We start from the raw sequence: 18,815 nt of genomic DNA, 5'->3' as shown, positions 1-18,815 counted from the left end.
GATTAGCTTATAGTTAGGAGGAATCACACACTGCATAATTTCTTAATAAAATAAATTTAGGGGCGTATTTATAAAGACAAGCAAAACAACAAATGAAATATAAACAACCAGAGCCTTAACTAACCTGAACCACACTTTCACCAGCCAGGCTCGTCTGCCTCTCTCCACTCACTGGCTCAGTTGGTGCAATAGTGACCCACACAGTGCTGATACCATATCGCCAATTATATATCAAATAATTTTACCTGACTAATACACAACATAGAATAATGATGGAATTATCAATGAGCAAAATGAAAGGTAGGAGAGAAGGTCGGAGAAAGACTGTAATGGAAAAATGAAATTATAAGTGTTGCCAAATCGGGTAATAATGATAATAGCCCCAAAATATTATTTTGTAGAGGAAGTCTCTGGTGGCCAACTCTAGGATAATCTAGAGAGATAGATCACTGAAGAAGAGGGAACAGGAACACAAAGGACTATTTTCACTAAGGTTTATTAGTGCATATTGTATAAATAGAACTTCGACACTTATGACATTCTTTCACTCAGCGCGACTACTCATGAAAACAATCACACGTTTATCATACAAGATATATATAATTTTTTTTAAAGATTTTCACCTTTTTCAGCACCGTATATTAGATTCATAAATTACCACAATATACATTATGTGCATGTGTACATAATTCTTGACATAGTATACATATTATAAATATTTGTAAATATTAATATCACATAGTATAAAATGCCCTCTTGTGTATGCCCTTATTCTTGCCGGTCCAACCATTGAGGATGACATGAAGGATGAGGGGGGGTGTTGCAGGATGATTTGGGTGTTGGAGGTCTCGAAGACTGCTTGGAGGACGATGGGGGCCATGTAGGATTGCTTGGAGGATGATGGAAGTGTTGTGGAGGATGGGGATCTTACAGTATAACTTGAAGGATGTGTGCGTTCTTAAATTGCTTGGAGGATGGGGTTGTTGCAGGATTGTTTGAAGAATGAGCTCGGTGTAGGATTGGGTGAAGGATAGAAGGCCTTGTAGGATTGTTTGACGAATGATGGGGGCCTTCTATTATTACTTGGAGGATGAGGGTCTTATGGGATAACCTTAAGGATGACGGCGGCGTAGGTTGCTTGGACGATACACCCATCGCAGGAAAACTTGAAGGACGAATGCATTATTAAAGTGCTGGTAGGATGGAGTCTTGTAAGATTGCTTGGAAGATGAATGCGTTGTGGAACTGCTTGGAGGATGAGAGCATGGTTGGGGTGCTTGAGGAATGGTGGAAATGTTGCAAGAATGCTTGAAGGAGGATAGTGAAGGATTGCATGGACACCAAGAATATTCCAGGAATTTGAGGATAAATAAGCAGGATGTACGTAATGAAGGTCCTTGGATGGACGTTGATACTCAGAGTCTCGAAGGATGCATAATATCCTGGAAGGTTAGGTTAGGTTAGGTAAGATAACGCTTAGGGTGGGTTCAAGGATGACGTGGAAGGATTCTATACTGACTTCTTCCATAGGATGGCATCTGAGTGAGCGAGGTAGGGAAAGATTTTGGATTCCTCGGGAGGGCATTGGAAGATAGCATTCTCGGGTTCCTAGAATGGGTATAAGACGTTTGAATACCGGACTCTATGATGAGGCTGTAGTATATCAGCTATGATTTAGAAACTAGCAAGGATAAGGGCAAACGGAGCGTAGGATTTATCTAACGCTTGAGGCTGAAAGGATGGTAAGGGGTAAGGAGCACCGGGACTAAAGCACATATGAAAGATTTTATTCTCGGGACTTGTCAAAGGGGTCAGCAGGACTCGGCATGGAGGGATATTTACAAAAGGGAGTGTAGGTGGAGGATGTTAGAGATTATCCTTAGCGGGAGTAGCGAGGAGGATAAGCCAGGGAACGGTTGGGGTAGTGCCCAGGATGAGGAGGAGAAGGGTAATCGTTGTAGGATGAAGGGGGAGGCGGGGGAGGGTAAGAACTGGGAGAGAGACGATGTGATTTTACTGGGAACTGGGGAGGGGGAGGGGGGGGTAGCTGGGTCGTGGATGAAGGACAGGGGTAGGGGAAGTTAGAGGGACGTTAATAACCTCCTGTGCAGGGGCAGTGGCTCTGAGTTTTTTGTCACTGCCGCCGCTACTGCCCTTGTTGCTCTGGTGCTGGTGGTCATCGTGTGAGTGCTAGTTATGATGGTGCTTACTGTGCTTGTCACTTTGCCTAAGGTTCTCATTGGTGGCGTCGTGGATCTGGAACTCGGGTGACTCGGGGTCCTTGGCCTTCTCAAAACCGAATCCGGCGAGGTGGCTAGGATAGAACACCACCTGGTTCTCTTTCAGTTGTGGTGGCCTCTCCAGGTGAATATAGATGTCATTGGCTTGGCCGTCCCCTGTGGGTGGTTTGGCCCTGAGGGAGTAACACACAGATACAATCCACAATACGACGAACGCCTGAGCCTGGCAGTTTCCTGGTGCCATACAAAGGCGTCATCCGTCCAGGTGTTAGTTTATGCTTGTCTCAATAATTGAGAAATAAGTTATTCGATATAATTCTCATCTCAATATCTATCTATAACCCTATATGCGTCAATATATCAAAAGTTGCGCAAATATGTTTCAAACAATTTATTAAAGTTATATTTTATGCCAAATGATTTGGAGCATTAAAGAAGAGTGGTGAGAGTAGTTGCTGTATGGAAACCAAGACTCGGACTCCCAAAGATTCACGTGTTAATATCTCCCGTAACTGGGGAAAAGAGATCACATATGACTAGTGATTTATATGTGTCGAGATCACACTAACAATTAACGGTATCTAGAGGTGTTCTCGTACCCCAGCGACCAAGGTTCATAATATATTGTCCGAAATCTTTGAACGTCCAGGTCTAGGACCACCATCCTCGCAGAATGATACTTAGCCTGCGTCATGACGGTGTTAAGTCATGACCACCTTCTTCTGTGCCTGCTGCCGGGCCTCCATCAATCCACGGTAGCCATGAACCTGACCTTTGACTTTTTTTCTGGGGTGAGCTTCCCCAGTGAGGAAAGTGTAGTGCAAGAAGGAGGAAAAACACAGTTGTTCCTCTGAGCTTCAGTGTAGAGGTGAGGACAGTGAACAGAAGGAGTGTCATTCACAGTTACTCATTAAGCGTCATTCAGGATTAAGCCAGAGAAGTATAACAAGGACATACAACTGCCATCACACTAAGACACTCACTGTTGCCATGTGGGAGTGGAAAACAGCAGTCAACCCTGGCAGTGTAGCTACAGTATGAGTTGTAGAGGTCATGAACGCACCCAAAGCCACTTGGCCTTCTACACTACATGAGTTGTATCCAAAACTTTGTGATCTTTTTAGTGTCTAGAATGGATGGTAACCACTCCACGATTTCTATAATTCCCCATTAAAAACAAGTACAGACTCGTCCCTATCCTCTGCTGCACCTCTCTAGCTATACACTGAATGACGTAAACAAGTATGGCGCATGCGTGAATGTTTCTTGCAAATCAATTGTCATTCACAATAATAAAAAAACAGGACCACACTTCATTGTGCATTATTGTATAATTAACTCGTCTAAATCTACTTCATTTTCACTTAAGTTGAGACAAATAATCAATATTTTGTTGGAAAGATAAAGGAAGAACATATTAGCTAAGAACCATCCGGAAATAAGAATATTCTCATGAGCATCATTTGGGAGCGAATCAAGACAGGATACTAAGGGAGGTGTGATCGAGAGAAAGAGAAAGAGAGGATGCTGTGAAGGATGTGACAGGACGTCTGTCTTTTTCGGTTTAGGGTGGACAGGTGACGGCAATGACTATTAAGGAACACAGGAACGGAAGGATAAAAGGTGTAAATTGTAGTAAGGGAAGCGAGAGAAAGAGAGGGGGGGGGTTCTATAAGGATGTGATAGTTTAAATGAAGGATACGAAGATGTAAACAAATAGAGGAAGAGGAGGGGTACAAGTGAACCTCCTGTAGGTAGGATGATGAAGGGGCGAATAAAGATGGCAGGGTGTGATATGAGAGCGAGAATGGGGTGTGATCTACACCGAGTTGTAAGGAAATCTTCGAGGAGTTGAAATAACAGCCTGGAGTGAGTTGGGATGAGCCATAGGGAGTTGATACGTTTTCCTTGGGATGGTGAGGAGGATCTGTTGGGAGGGGGGTGGGAGAGGAGAGGATACAGGGAAGATACGTACCTGACACTCTCGCCGGAGATGAAGCCCGGGAAGGGTAAGCTCTGCGCCTCTGCTGTCTGCAGAACAGCACTCGCGAAGCTAACTAGCAATACAACCTTCCACTGTGACGATGATGGCGGGGTGGGAGAGATAATCACAAAGTTAATACCCAAAAAAATACAAAATGAACACAAGCAATAACAGGATTACCTCAGACAAACATAGAATTGCCACAAACAATTACATACTTCTCACAAAACACTTGCAAATGCAAGTTAACAGACAACTATCACACAATTACCAAATAGACTTGCAAAACTGAGAGAGTATCGTTCATAACACGAAAGGAGATTTGGAGACTTTGATTGTGGTGAAGAACGAACATTGTTCGAAGGGTTGGGGGGGACTTCCCTGAGTCGTTCATTCACTACCAGGTTTGCTGACACCGGGTCGTAATGCGTGAAATAAATAAAGAAATAAATTATCTATATATATAAACCAAAGAAGTATGTCTATGTGTTTGTGTGTGTGTCTGCACGAGAATCTCGGAAACTACATAAGTGTGAAACGCTTTTGAAGGTTGGCTTTAGTAGAGAAATCGGAATAGTGAAGATGCGGAACAACAAATAAGCTTACTATTGCAGTCTATCATATCAAAGATAATATACCATACAGATGTATGGAAATCACTGTACCTGTTCATTATTACAAGACTGTATTAGTACAGAGCCTTTATAACAAACACTGTATTGTATGGAAATACTTGTACATTATATCTAAATCTAAACTTATTTGGAAATAAAGAAAGGATCTCACGTACGTACGCTCTCCTTCCCTCCTCCCACCTTACCCATAAGGTCGACTCGCAACCCAAATAATACACTAAATGAGGAAGTGTGTCTGTGTGTGTGTTACTTCCTACTGTTTATCACTGATTGTATACCTGCACTGGCTAGGTACCACATTGCTTGTATACCTACACTGTATGTATATTGTATACATGCTGAAAGAATTTAAACTTGTATGCAGACTTTATAAAATAAAAATTATGTGTTTGTAGGTACTCATACCCAAGCAGTACACGTGACGTGATAAGGAAGATGGACCACACGGCGCAGGGGGAAGCGTCTCAAGAGTTTCACGCAAGGAAACATCCTCCTTATACTTGGGGGAGGAAGTGCGAGCTGTTGTGAACGTTGCTGAGCTACTTACTGTACCGTACATACTGTGCAACACATCCATTAATTAATTATTAATTATTTTATCAACTGTTTAAAATCCGCTCTATTTTTTGTGGGTTTCTTTTTAGCAATATATTAGTATTGTTAATAAGCTTATTATCCTGCAAGACTGTCAAGAACAATATATAATCAGTCAAGGGTCTTCCACCTTACCATTAATTTATGAAAAAGAACAAATAGGTAATAATGTTAAGGCCCAAGTCAAAGAAACTGTGTTTAAATATACCATAAATTACCTGATCCTGTAGTGCCATTAGTATAATATCTATTTAGGTTCACAAAAACGGTGTTTTCGTAATTCAATGATGGATGAATCGTAGATATTTTAAACACCACAGAAATATTGTTTAAAATTACTGAAAATGATTGAATCGATCTGAAAGGATTCAATATATAAACAGAATCTATAACAACGGTGGAAATGGTGCTTAAAACTATATGGATGACATGATCGTTCGTATAACACTCAACATAAAGCTTAGATCTTTGGAAACGATGATTAAAGATCCCACAACGACAGAATCGTGAGGTATCTGGTCCGTGTGAAAGGAACGCGTAACTTGACTAAGGATTTGGTGTTTGTTTACCTCGGCTGAGACTCACACGGACCACTAACTTGCCTCATGATCAGTTCATGAGGAAGGACTGGCACTTCTCGCATAACCTTCACTTCGACAAACACAATATCTTTATCAAGATGACTCTCTTGATTGCCATGTAAATATTTGGGCGTACTGGAGAAAAGAATTAATCAAGTTAAAGTATCCTTATCGCCTTCTGTTAGTTGCTGTATTGTTCCTTTACAATAGCAACACAGGAAAAATAGAAATATATGAGTTTGGATAAGTAAGAGAGACTATGTTGTGAGTGTGTGTTGACATGAAGTATGTGAGGGAGGATATGGCAGCTTACCATGATTCTCTGTGCACCTGGCTTGTGGGCTGACTGGTGTCTTGGATGGAACTAATGCCTCACCTTCCTCCACCGCTGTATTTATGTCCCAGCCGCGACCTCTGCACCGTCGAGGATATGGCCATTACGGCCACTTTCCTCCTCCCCCGCTGCCGTGTGTACATGTACGTGCGTGTGTACGGGCGTCGAAGTGCACACGAGAGACAGCGTTAACTCCACCCAATACCGGAAGCAGGGATGAGGCAGGGAGAGAGGGTTAAAGCAGGGGAGAGAGCAAAGGCAGGGGGAGAGGGTTGAGGCAGGGGAGAGAGCAAAGGTAGGGGGAGAGGGTTAAAGCAGGGGAGAGGGCAAGGGGAGAGGGTTGAGGCAGGGGAGAGAGCAAAGGCAGGGGGAGAGGGTTGAGGCAAGGGAGAGAGTAAAGGCAGGGGGGGAGAGGGTTAAAGCAGGGGAGAGCAGACAAAGGGGGGGTTAAAAGCAGGGGAGAGCAAAAGGCAGTGGGAGAGGAGTTAAAGCAGGGGAGAAGCAAAGGCAGGGGGAGGGTTAAAGCAGGGAGAAACTTAAGCAGGGGAGAGAGCAAAGACAGGGGAAAGGTTGAAGCAGGAGAGAGCAAAGGAAGGGGGAGAGTTGAAGCAGGGGAGAGAGCAAAGGCAGGGGAGAGTTGAAGCAGGGGAGAGCAGCAAGGGAGAGAAGCAAAAGGCAGGGGAGAGGGTTAAAGCAGGGGGAGAGCAAAGAGCAGAAGGGTTGAGGCAGGGGGAGAAGGCAAAGGCAGGGGGAGGGATAAAAGCAGAGGAGAGAGAAACAAAAGGCAGGGAGAGGGGTTGAAGCAGGAGAGGAAACAAAGGCAGGGAGAGGGATAAAGCAGGGGAGAGAGCAAAGGCAGGGGAGAGGGTTAAAGCAGGGGGAAGGAAACAAGGCAGGGAAGGGTTAAACCAGGGGAAAAAAGCAATGGCAGGGGGGGAGGGTTGAAGCAGGGGAGAGAGCAAAGGCAGGGGGAGAGGGTTAAAGCAGTGGAGAGAGCAAAGGCAGGGGGGAGGGTTGAGGCAGGGGAGAGAGTAAAGGCAGGGGGGAGGGTTGAAGCAGGGGAGAGAGCAAAGGCAGGGGGAAGGGTTGAAGCAGGGGGAGAAGGTTGAAGCAGGGAGAGAGGATTGCTATGTTGAAATTGAAATACCTTATTGACCATAAAACTATGACATCATAAGGACAGGGTAGTATACTACTCCCACCCTCACTTTTGTCATCCATTTCTGGGGTTTACAAAAAGTTATAAATGTTATAACAATACAATAATTATTTTTACATCAATGAAATAGTTCATTTTGACATGAACACTGTACTACATTAAAAGAACAGATAATGTAATCTTACACAAAATTAAATGTCATATCCTTGGAGCAAAATTTTTATACATTGCACGAATTACTTTATTTTTTCCATTAAGTTGGGAAAAGGATGGAAGGCATGCTGGGGCTCAAGACACAGCCAGACATGAGGGATAGAGAAGTCACGACAGATAGTCGTGAGGGGAAAGGTTGGAAAAGAAGTTTAATGAGTTACGCAGAGGGGGACAACACCCCTTGTTTTACATATTACAGAGTTGTTGGCTAACTAAGCTAACCTAGGATTTAGGATGAGGATGCACAATGATTACTTTGGTTGACAATGACTAGTTTGATTTATAATTACATGTTTAGTAAGATCATATTACTGTATTACGTTATGGACTCACTAGATTGTGACTTGTTAAATGTGATCTTACATCATCTAAGTTTTAATCTAAGGTGGATCACTGTGGCGGACATAGATGGGTCGCGGGTTGGGTTGTTGTAGTGCGGGCAGACTCAGTGGCCACCAGGCGTGGGGTCGGCCTCCGTTGATGTCTTCCCCTCGTAGGTGGTCTGTCTGTGAGGGTCTTACAGGAGCTTGTCCCAAACCTTCTTCCCTAGACGATGGAACCTGACGTTGAGGACGTCCGTTTTATTTCTCACGTGGATGGTTTTCACTGACTCCTGGTAGGGTGGCACTTGGCCACTGGCTGACCTCAGACACTGGTTTGGAAACTCTGTAGTTGTTGTAGTCTGGTCTTCCCGAGTGTGACGAGTGGTATGTGTGGGTACTCCAACACAGGCCTCACCAGAGCCTTGTACAGGTGGACTTGTATCTTCTCAGGCATCAGTTTAAAACGTTTTAATTTGGCGGCGGCAACTTTGGCATTCTTTAGACTGTCCTTCACGTGGGGAATGATGCCCGTCCGTGAGATGATGAGGCCGAGCAGCCTGCCTTGTTTAGAGTACTCAATCTCTTCGTCGTCGATCATCAATGGCGCCGGCTTGAATTTGGCTTTGGGTATGACCTCAAATTTTGCTTAGTTTGTTTTTGTTTTCCATTTATTTTAATACTCCGAGATACCCTCTATTGCCCGAGCAGTGAGTCACGCCACCCTTGCCGTGGACCTTCCTGGGCAGGTGACGATCTACAGTATATTACATCGTCGGCATAAATGACGTACTCGCTACCGACGATTGGGGGTAACAGGTCAGCCGTGTACACCGTGTAAAGGGTTGGTGAGAGACTAGAGCCCTAAGGCACGCTGCTCGAGAGTGAGAATTCTTCTCCACAATGTTCTTGCATCTTGATTTTGGCTCTACGGTCCGTAATGAAGTTGCACAGCAGGCGCGTCAGGTTTTCGGGTAGCCCCAGTTGTGTGATCTTATACTGCAGCCCCGCGTGCCAAACTTTGTCAAACGTCTTGCTGACGTCCCTCAGTACCACGTTGTACGGCAGGTGGCCAGTCATGGCGTTGGCAATCTGCTCGTAGGCCTGGGTTATGGCGGTGGATGTGGCTCGGTACTGGCGGAAGCCGAACTGGCGGGGATTATGCACGTCTTCGTCCTCTAGATACATCCGCAACCGCTTGTTTACTATTTTTTTTCGAGGATTTTGGCAGGTACCTCTAGTCGAAAGTTTTTGACTATCTTTGGAGGCTTTCCTGCTTTTGGTATGAGGCGATTTTGAATATCTTAGGTAGGTACCCAGAGGCAAGGTAGGCACTGCATATATGAGCAAGCCTCTCTATCGTGCTGTCGGGGAGTTGGGCCTGGATCTTCTTGTTAATATGGCTTTTCCCAGGTGATTTGTTTTAAACCCTTTTATGACGGCTGACACTTCTGCAGGAACTATGCGCTCCGCCAGGTAGCTTTTGTCCACCAGTCTAGTGAAGTCAGTCCGTAGTAGCGGCTGGGCAGGTTTCTGATGGTCCTGCAACTGACCTGAAATGTCCTCCACAAACTCCCTGTCGAAGCCCTCGTTCTCCTGTTCACTAATAGTAAGGATCTTCCGTAAATATCGCTGATGTAATTGTTCTTGGTTTTCCTCCTTGATTATTTAAACGTTGTTTTGGTCGAGCAGGTAAGAGACCGTGCTAGAGGTGGAACCCATCAGTCGCTTGATCCCGATCCAGAAAGCAGCAAAATCGCGGTAATTGTTGGCAGCCTCCCACACCAAGGCGGCCCACTTTTGTTCATGCAGACGTTTGCTCTCGTGCTGGATGTCCGTCTGTAGCTCTTGGTACCGGTCTCTCAGCTCTTGCATCCACCAACGGATACTGGCTAGCTGCCTCACGTGATCGTACTGGACACTGAGCTGCCTCAGCTGGTGACTAGTGTGAGGGTGGGAAATGGTCCTGTGGGTGGTGGTCAGGATGTTGTTATCCATCCCCTGCAACTCCTCGTCCTTCTTCCTACTCTCGGTGTGGCACTTTCCCCATGCCCTGCCACCGTGCACCACCCATCTGTGGCTCCTTAATGAAAACTGAGGAGCCTGCAGTATGCGCGCCGACATTATTAAAGGAAAATTATGGAATTATCAATGAGCAAAATGAAAGGTAGGAGAGAAGGTCGGAGAAAGACTGTCAAGGAGAAATGAAATTATAAGTGTTGCCAAATCGGGTAATAATGATAATAGCCCCAAAATATTATTTTGTAGAGGAAGTCTCTGGTGGCCAACTCTATGATAGAGAGATAGATCACTGAAGAAGAGGGAACAGGGACACAAAGGACTATTTTCACTAAGGTTTATTAGTGCATATTGTTAAATAGAACTTCGACACTTATGACATTCTTTCACTCAGCGCGACTACTCATGGCAACAATCACACGTTTATTATACAAGATATATATAATTTTTTTTAAAGATTTTCACCTTTTTCAGCACCGTATATTAGATTCATAAATTACCACAATATACATTATGTGCATGTGTACATAATTCTTGACATAGTATACATATTATAAATATTTGTAAATATTAATATCACATAGTATAAAATGCCCTCTTGTGTATGCCCTTATTCTTGCCGGTCCAACCATTGAGGATGACATGAAGGATGAGGGGGGTGTTGCAGGATGATTTGGGAGTTGGAGGCCTCGAAGACTGCTTGGAGGACGATGGGGGCCATGTAGGATTGCTTGGAGGATGTTGGAGTCCATGTAGGATTGCTTGGAGGATGATGAAGGCCCTTGGGGAGTTCTTGGAGGTTGAGGGAGGCCTTGTAGGGTAGCTTGGAGGATGATGGAGGCCTTGCAGGGTAGCTCGGAGAAGGATGCAGTTCCTTCAGGATTTTTGGGAGGAGGATGCAAGTGTTGTGGAGGATGCAGATGACTCAGGATTGCTTAAACGATGAATGTGTTATTAAATTGCTTGGGGGATGGGGTCTTGCATGATTGCTTGGAGGATGAAGGTCTTGTGGGATTGCATTAAAGGATGAGGGCGGCGTAGGATTGTTTGGAGGATAAGGGCGCTGCAGGAATGCTTGAAGGATGAATGCGTTATTAAATTGCAGGGAGGATGAGGGTCTTGCAGCATTGCTTGAAGGATGAAGGCGATATGGGATTGCTTGGAGGATGAGGGTGTTTTGGGAATGCTTTAAGGATGACGGTGGGGTAGGATTGCTTTGAGGATAGAGGCGTTCCAGGAATGCTTGAAGGATGAATGCGGTATTAAATTGCTTGGAGGATGAGGGTCTTGCAGGATTGCTTAGAGGATGAAGGCGTTATGGGATTGCTTGGACGATAAGAGCATGGTTGGGGTGCTTGAGGAATGGTGCAAGTGTTGCAAGATTGCTTGAAGGAGGATAGGGAAGGATTGCATGGAGACCAAGAATATTCCAGGAATTTGAGGATAAAAAAGCAGGATGTACGTAATGAAAGTCCTAGGATGGACGTTGTTACTAAGAGTCTCGTAGGATGCGTAATATCCTGGAAGGTTAGGTTAGGTTAGGTAAGATAACGCTTAGGGTGGGTTCAAGGATGACGTGGAAGGATTCTATACTCGCTTCTTCCATAGGATGGCATCTGAGTGAGCGAGGTAGGGAAAGATTTTGGATTCCTCGGGAGGGCATTGGAAGATAGCATTCTCGGGTTCCTAGAATGGGTATAAGACGTTTGAATACCGGACTCTATGATGAGGCTGTAGTATATCAGCTATGATTTAGAAACTAGCAAGGATAAAGGCAAACGGAGCGTAGGATTTATCTAAGGCTTGAGGCTGAAAGGATGGTAAGGAGTAAGGAGCACCGGGACTAAAGCACATATGAAAGATTTTTTTCTCGGGACTTGTCAAAGGGGTCAGCAGGACTCAGCATGGAGGGATATTTACAAAAGGGAGTGTAGGGGGAGGATGTTAGAGATTATCCTTAGCGGGAGTAGCGAGGAGGATAAGCCAGGGGACGGTTGGGGTAGTGCCCAGGATGAGGAGGAGAAGGGTACTCGTTGTAGGATGAAGGGGGAGGCGGGGGAGGGTAAGAACTGGGAGAGAGACGATGTGAGTTTACTGAGAACTGGGGAGGAGGAGGGGGTGGGAAGCTGGGTCGTGGATGAAGGACATGGGGAGGGGGAGTTGGAGGGGCGGTAATAACCTCCTGTGCAGGGGCAGTGGCTCTGAGTTTCTTGCCACTGCCGCCGCTGCTGCCCTTGTTGCTGTGGTGCTGGTGGTCAACGTGTGAGTGCTTGCTATGCTTGTCGTGCTTACTGTGCTTGTCACTTTGCCCAAGGTTCTCATTGGTGGCGTCGTGGATCTGGTACTCGGGTGACTCGGGGTCCTTGCCCTTCTCAAAACCGAATCCGGCGAGGTGGCGAGGATAGAACACCACCTGGTTCTCTTTCAGTTGTGGTGGCCTCTCCAGGTGAATATAGATGTCATTGGCTTGGCCGTCCCCTCTGGGTGGTTTGGCCCTGAGGGAGTAACACACAGATTACAATCCACAATACGACGAACGCCTGAGCCTGGCAGTTTCCTGGTGCCATACAAAGGCGTCATCCGTCCAGGTGTTAGTTTATGCTTGTCTCAATAATTGAGAAATATGTTATTCGATATAATTCTCATCTCAATATCTATCTATAACCCTATATGCGTCAATATATCAAAAGTTGCGCAAATATGTTTCAAACAATTTATTAAAGTTAAATTTTATGCCAAATGATTTGGAGCATTAAAGAAGAGTGGTGAGAGTAGTTGCTGTATGGAAACCAAGACTCGGACTCCCAAAGATTCACGTGTTAATATCTCCCGTAACTGGGGAAAAGAGAACACATATGACTAGTGATTTATATGTGTCGAGATCACACTAACAATTAACGGTATCTAGAGGTGTTCTCTTACCCCAGCGACCAAGGTTCATAATATATTGTCCGAAATCTTTGAACGTCCAGGTCTAGGACCACCATCCTCGCAGAATGATACTTAGCCTGCGTCATGACGGTGTTAAGTCATGACCACCTTCTTCTGTGCCTGCTGCCGGGCCTCCATCAATCCACGGTAGCCATGAACCTGACCTTTGACTTTTTACTGGGGTGAGCTTCCCCAGTGAGGAAAGTTTAGTGCAAGGAGGAAAAACACACAGTTGTTCCTCTGAGCTTCAGTGTAGAGGTGAGGACAGTGAACAGAAGGAGTGTCATTCACAGTTACTCATTAAGCGTCATTCAGGATTAAGCCAGAGAAGTATAACAAGGACATACAACTGCCATCACACTAAGACACTCACTGTTGCCATGTGGGAGTGGAAAACAGCAGTCAACCCTGGCAGTGTAGCTACAGTATGAGTTGTAGAGGTCATGAACGCACCCAAAGCCACTTGGCCTTCTACACTACATGAGTTGTATCCAAAACTTTGTGATCATTTTAGTGTCTAGAATGGATGGTAACCACTCCATCGATTTCTATAATTCCCCATTAAAAACAAGTACAGACTCGTGCCTATCCTCTGCTGCATGTCTCTAGCTATACACTGAATGACGTGAACAAGTATGTCGCATGCGTGAATGTTTCTTGCAAATCAATTGTCATTCACAATAATCAAAAACAGGACCACACTTCATTGTGAATTATTGTATAATTAACTCGTCTAAATCTACTTCATTTTCACTTAAGTTGAGACAAATAATCATTATTTTGTTGGAAAGATAAAGGAAGAACATATTAGCTAAGAACCATCCGGAAATAAGAATATTCTCATGACCATCATTTGGGAGCGAATCAAGACAGGATACTAAGGGAGGTGTGATCGAGGGAAAGAGAAAGAGAGGATGCTGTGAAGGGTATGACAGGACGTCTGTCTTTTTCGGTTTAGGGTGGACAGGTGAGGGCAATGACTATTAAGGAACACAAAAACGGTAGTATAAAAGGTGTAAATTGTAGTAAGGGAAGAGTTTTGAGAGAGAGAAAAAAAGAGAGAGAGAGGTTCTATAAGGATGTGATAGTTTAAATAAAGGATACGAGGATGTAAACAAAGAGAAGAAGAGGAGGGGTACAAGTGAACCTCCTGTAGGTAGGATGATGAAGGGGCGAATAATGATGGCAGGGTGTAAGGGGTCGTTGGAGAGTGGATAGGAAAAGGTGGGATGGGTGTGGGTGGTTGTAAGAGTGGATAGGTATAAAGTGATGTTGGAGGTTTGATCTGGGTGCTGTAGGGGGTGGATGGGCATTAAGGAGGGATAGAAGATATGTGTGGTATTTTTGCAAGGGTGGATACATATAAATGGATGATGGAGGTTGAGTGATGGAAGTTGTAGGGGTGGACAAGCCCCATAGACGGACAGACAGACCACTGTAGTGAGGTGTTGTGTTCATGTAACAAGTTTGGTGGCTTCTGAGAGAATTATTACTTCTCCAAAACTATTAGGTAAAGATTTTTTTGTAAATATACCAAACCACGAACATAAATAAGTGTATTTATATATTTTTGCATATGAATAGCAACTTGTATACACAAAGAAGTCCCCTTAACTTCCGTCTAAGTGAAAACAGTGCCCGCCCCCCTCGGGCGGGTGTAGACGATTTGCCCGAGCTCTTGCCACCAACCTTGACCCACACAGTGTTGATTAAGAGGATCATGAATCAGTTGATGAGGGAGATTGGAAAGTTCAGATGAGATGTGAGGAATAGAGGAAGAGGTTTTGGTGGATATGAGAGCGCGATTGGGGTGTGATCTACACCGAGTTGTAAGGAAATCTTCGGGGAGTTGAAATAACAGCCTGGAGGGAGTTGGGATGAGCCATAGGGAGTTGATACGTTTTCCTTGGGATGGTGAGGAGGATCTGTTGGGAGGGGGGGTGGGAGAGGATACAGGGAAGATACGTACCTGACACTCTCTGCGGAGATGTAGCCCGGGAAGGGTAAGCTCTGCGCCTCTGCTGTCTGCAGAACAGCACTCGCGAAGCTAACTAGCAATACAACCTTCCACTGTGACGATGATGGCGGGGTGGGAGAGATAATCACAAAGTTAATACCCAAAAAAATACAAAATGAACACCAGCAATAACAGGATTACCTCAGACAAACATAGAATTGCCACAAACAATTACATACTTCTCACAAAACACTTGCAAGTGCAAGTTAACAGACAACTATCACACAATTACCAAATAGACTTGCAAAACTGAGAGAGTATCGTTCATAACACGAAAGGAGATTTGGAGACTTTGATTGTGGTGAAGAACGAACATTGTTCGAAGGGTTGGGGGGGACGACTTCCCTGAGTCGTTCATTCACTACCAGGTTTGCTGACACCGGGTCGTAATGCGTGAAATAAATAAAGAAATAAATTATCTATATATATAAACCAAAGAAGTATGTCTGTGTGTTTGTGTGTGTGTCTGCACGAGAATCTCGGAAACTACATAAGTGTGAAACGCTTTTGAAGGTTGGCTTTAGTAGAGAAATCGGAATAGTGAAGATGCGGAACAACAAATAAGCTTACTATTGCAGTCTATCATATCAAAGATAATATACCATACAGATGTATGAAAATCACTGTACCTGTTCATTATTACAAGACTGTATTAGTACAGAGCCTTTATAACAAACACTGTATTGTATGGAAATACTTGTACATTATATCTAAATCTAAACTTATTTGGAAATAAAGAAAGGATCTCACGTACGTACGCTCTCCTTCCCTCCTCTCACCTTACCCATAAGGTCGACTCGCAACCCAAATAATACACTAAATGAGGAAGTGTGTCTGCGTGTGTGTTACTTCCTACTGTTTATCACTGATTGTATACCTGCACTGGCTAGGTACCACATTGCTTGTATACCTACACTGTATGTATATTGTATACATGCTGAAAGAATTTAAACTTGTATGCAGACTTTATTAAATAAATATTATGTGTTTGTAGGTACTCATACCCAAGCAGTACACGTGACGTGATAAGGAAGATGGACCACACGGCGCAGGGGGAAGCGTCTCAAGAGTTTCACGCAAGGAAACATCCTCCTTATACTTGGGGGGAGGAAGTGCGAGCTGTTGTGAACGTTGCTGAGCTACTTACTGTACCGTACATACTGTGCAACACATCCATTAATTAATTATTAATTATTTTATCAACTGTTTAAAATCCGCTCTATTTTTGTGGGTTTCGTTTTAGCATTATATTAGTATTGTTAATAAGCTCATTATCCTGCAAGACTGTCAAGACCAATATATAATCAGTCAAGGGTCTTCCAACTTACCATTAATTTATGAAAAAGAACAAATAGGTAATAATGTTAAGGCCCAAGTCAAAGAAACTGTGTTTAAATATACCATAAATTACCTGATCGTGTAAAGCCATTAGTATAACATCTATTTAGGTTCACAGAAACGGTGTTTTCGTAATTCAATTGATGGATGAATCGTAGATATTTTAAACACCACAGAAATATTGTTTAAAATTACTGAAATTGGTTGAATCGTTCTGGAAGGAATCAATACGAAAACTGAATCTATAACAACGGTGGAAATGGTGCTTAAAACTATATGGATGACATGATCGTTCGTATAACACTCAACATAAAGCTTAGATCTAAGGAAACGATGATTAAAGATCCCACAACGACAGAATCGTGAGGTATCTGGTCCGTGTGAAAGGAACGCGTAACTTGACTAAGGATTTGGTGTTTGTTTACCTCGGCTGAGACTCACACGGACCACTAACTTGCCTCATGATCAGTTCATGAGGAAGGACTGGCACTTCTCGCATAACCTTCACTTCGACAAACACAATATCTTAATCAAGATGACTCTCTTGATTGCCATGTAAATATTTGGGCGTACTGGAGAAAAGAATTAATCAAGTTAAAGTATCCTTATCGCCTTCTGTTAGTTGCTGTATTGTTCCTTTACAATAGCAACACAGGAAAAATAGAAATATATGAGTTTGGATAAGTAAGAGAGACTATGTTGTGAGTGTGTGTTGACATGAAGTATGTGAGGGAGGATATGGCAGCTTACCATGATTCTCTGTGCACCTGGCTTGTGGGCTGACTGGTGTCTTGGATGGAACTAATGCCTCACCTTCCTCCATCGCTGTATTTATGTCCCAGCCGCGACCTCTGCACCGTCGAGGATATGGCCATTACGGCCACTTGCCTCCTCCCCCGCTGCCGTGTGTACATGTACGTGCGTGTGTACGGGCGTCGAAGTGCACACGAGAGACAGCGTTCAGCTCCGCCCAATACCGGAAGAGCGGTGCTTCGACTACCCTGCTGTGATCCACCCTCCGACGCAACTCAACTCGGAAGTAAACTATTTCCTCCTTACGCTATACACTTCTCAAGGCGCTCTCGCTCAAACCTGCTGTCTCCAGTCACATTTTGTCGATGAAGCTTCAAATGTTTAATTATCTGAGAGTATCTGAGAACAAGTAGAGAGTTTCTTCAAATTGGTTGAAGACTAACACACAACAACACTACTCCACTTTCACTGGCGGACTTCAAGGGCGGCGCCACGTTGCCAAGTCGTCCTGCTTGCCTCTCTCATTATCCAGCTATTATTCACCCGTTTCCTCTTCACTTACATCCTCTTTTTTCTTTAGTCTCGCTACTACTATTCATATTAAATCACTTTTCGTCCTGATGAAACAAAACCAAGGCAGGTGAAATCCAAAATTCGAGGAAAGCCCTGTAGACACCTGTTGATGATGCCCCAAGGAGGTACAACTTTTTGTTCACCTTGAGACTCGCTCTAGTTATGGTACTTCTTGGCCTTATCACTGGTACTGTAACAAATGTTTTGAAACTCTTGGGTGCATCTCAAGTTTTCGTGTTATGAGGGTCAACCATTCGCTATGTAAACGTTAATGATAGTTGAGGATAATGAACGAGTATGTGAGTGAGATTGTGTCTACTTGTTAACTTGGTATTTTCTGGTCATTTTCCTTGTTTGTCTTACATAATTTTCCTCTATGGTTTTCCTCCTTCTTTCCTTTCGTTATTTTTTTATTACACGAAAGTAAGAAAGATAAAAACGTCGGAAGTTAGACACATTTAATATGAAGATTAAAAACCCTAACCTAACCAAACCTAACCTAACCTAACCTAACCTAATCTAACCTAACCTAACCTAAGCTAGCCTAACCTAACCTAACCTAAGCTAGCCTAACCTAACCTAACATAACCTAAGCTAGCCTAACCTAGCCTAACCTAACCTAACCTAACTTAACCTGTACTTATTACTACCATGCTATTGTACTATTCCACATGATACTAAATGTTACATAATACTTCCTTGAGATAAATGTATAGTATATATCAAGTGCCTCAAAGAGAGCTCGGGTTCTCAATTGGCTCAGCCATGTTAATATTGTTATTATTATCCACTCTGTATCTGTATTTTTTTTACTAAATAAACTGTTACAATTCAAAGTTAGCCCCCAGGTAACGTCTTCAGTAATCGTCAAGTGAAATAAGCTGGGATGTTTAATCTTTACATAATACTACACTTTTTTTGATCAGGAAGTAAAATACTGTGGTAAGTTTCCTGCTGGACAGTGTGTGTGTGTGTGTGTGTGTGTGTGTGTGTGTGTGTGTTTTAAAATCCGTGTTAAGACAACGTTAAACTCTTAAACACACACACACACACACGCATAAATATATAGATACATAATTTTTTTCACAGGATGATAAGTGGGAAGTAACACATCCATACTATTA

General features: G+C 43.7%; 2 protein-coding genes across 2 annotated transcripts; both read right to left on the bottom strand.

Moving 5' to 3' along the window:
- Positions 1-480: 480 nt before the first annotated feature.
- LOC121860201 lies at positions 481-6,419 on the bottom strand. The gene is made up of 3 exons (XM_042357280.1): positions 6,348-6,419; positions 4,216-4,316; positions 481-2,413 (listed from the first exon to the last, which is right to left on the bottom strand). Exons 1-3 carry the CDS (start codon positions 6,348-6,350, stop codon positions 2,191-2,193), a joined length of 327 nt encoding a protein of 108 aa, XP_042213214.1. The 5' UTR covers positions 6,351-6,419; the 3' UTR covers positions 481-2,190.
- Positions 6,420-10,402: 3,983 nt separating this feature from the next.
- Positions 10,403-17,223, bottom strand: LOC121860200 (pollen-specific leucine-rich repeat extensin-like protein 3). The gene is made up of 3 exons (XM_042357279.1): positions 17,116-17,223; positions 14,980-15,080; positions 10,403-12,574 (listed from the first exon to the last, which is right to left on the bottom strand). Exons 1-3 carry the CDS (start codon positions 17,116-17,118, stop codon positions 12,037-12,039), a joined length of 642 nt encoding a protein of 213 aa, XP_042213213.1. The 5' UTR covers positions 17,119-17,223; the 3' UTR covers positions 10,403-12,036.
- Positions 17,224-18,815: the final 1,592 nt, after the last annotated feature.

Source organism: Homarus americanus, unplaced genomic scaffold (assembly GCF_018991925.1).
Source record: "Homarus americanus isolate GMGI-L3 unplaced genomic scaffold, GMGI_Hamer_2.0 scaffold21914, whole genome shotgun sequence".
Classification (NCBI taxonomy): Eukaryota; Metazoa; Arthropoda; class Malacostraca; order Decapoda; family Nephropidae; genus Homarus; species Homarus americanus.
Note: the sequence above shows the minus strand (reverse complement) of the source record. Positions and strands in the feature narration are given on the sequence as shown.

Excerpts from the sequence above, each read along its gene's own strand:
- LOC121860201 (XM_042357280.1), bottom strand. Across the intron at positions 2,414-4,215 it reads ATCTCCGGCGAGAGTGTCAG|GGCCAAACCACCCACAGGGG; the intron begins GTACGTATCTTC and ends TTACTCCCTCAG.
- LOC121860200 (XM_042357279.1), bottom strand. Across the intron at positions 12,575-14,979 it reads ATCTCCGCAGAGAGTGTCAG|GGCCAAACCACCCAGAGGGG; the intron begins GTACGTATCTTC and ends TTACTCCCTCAG.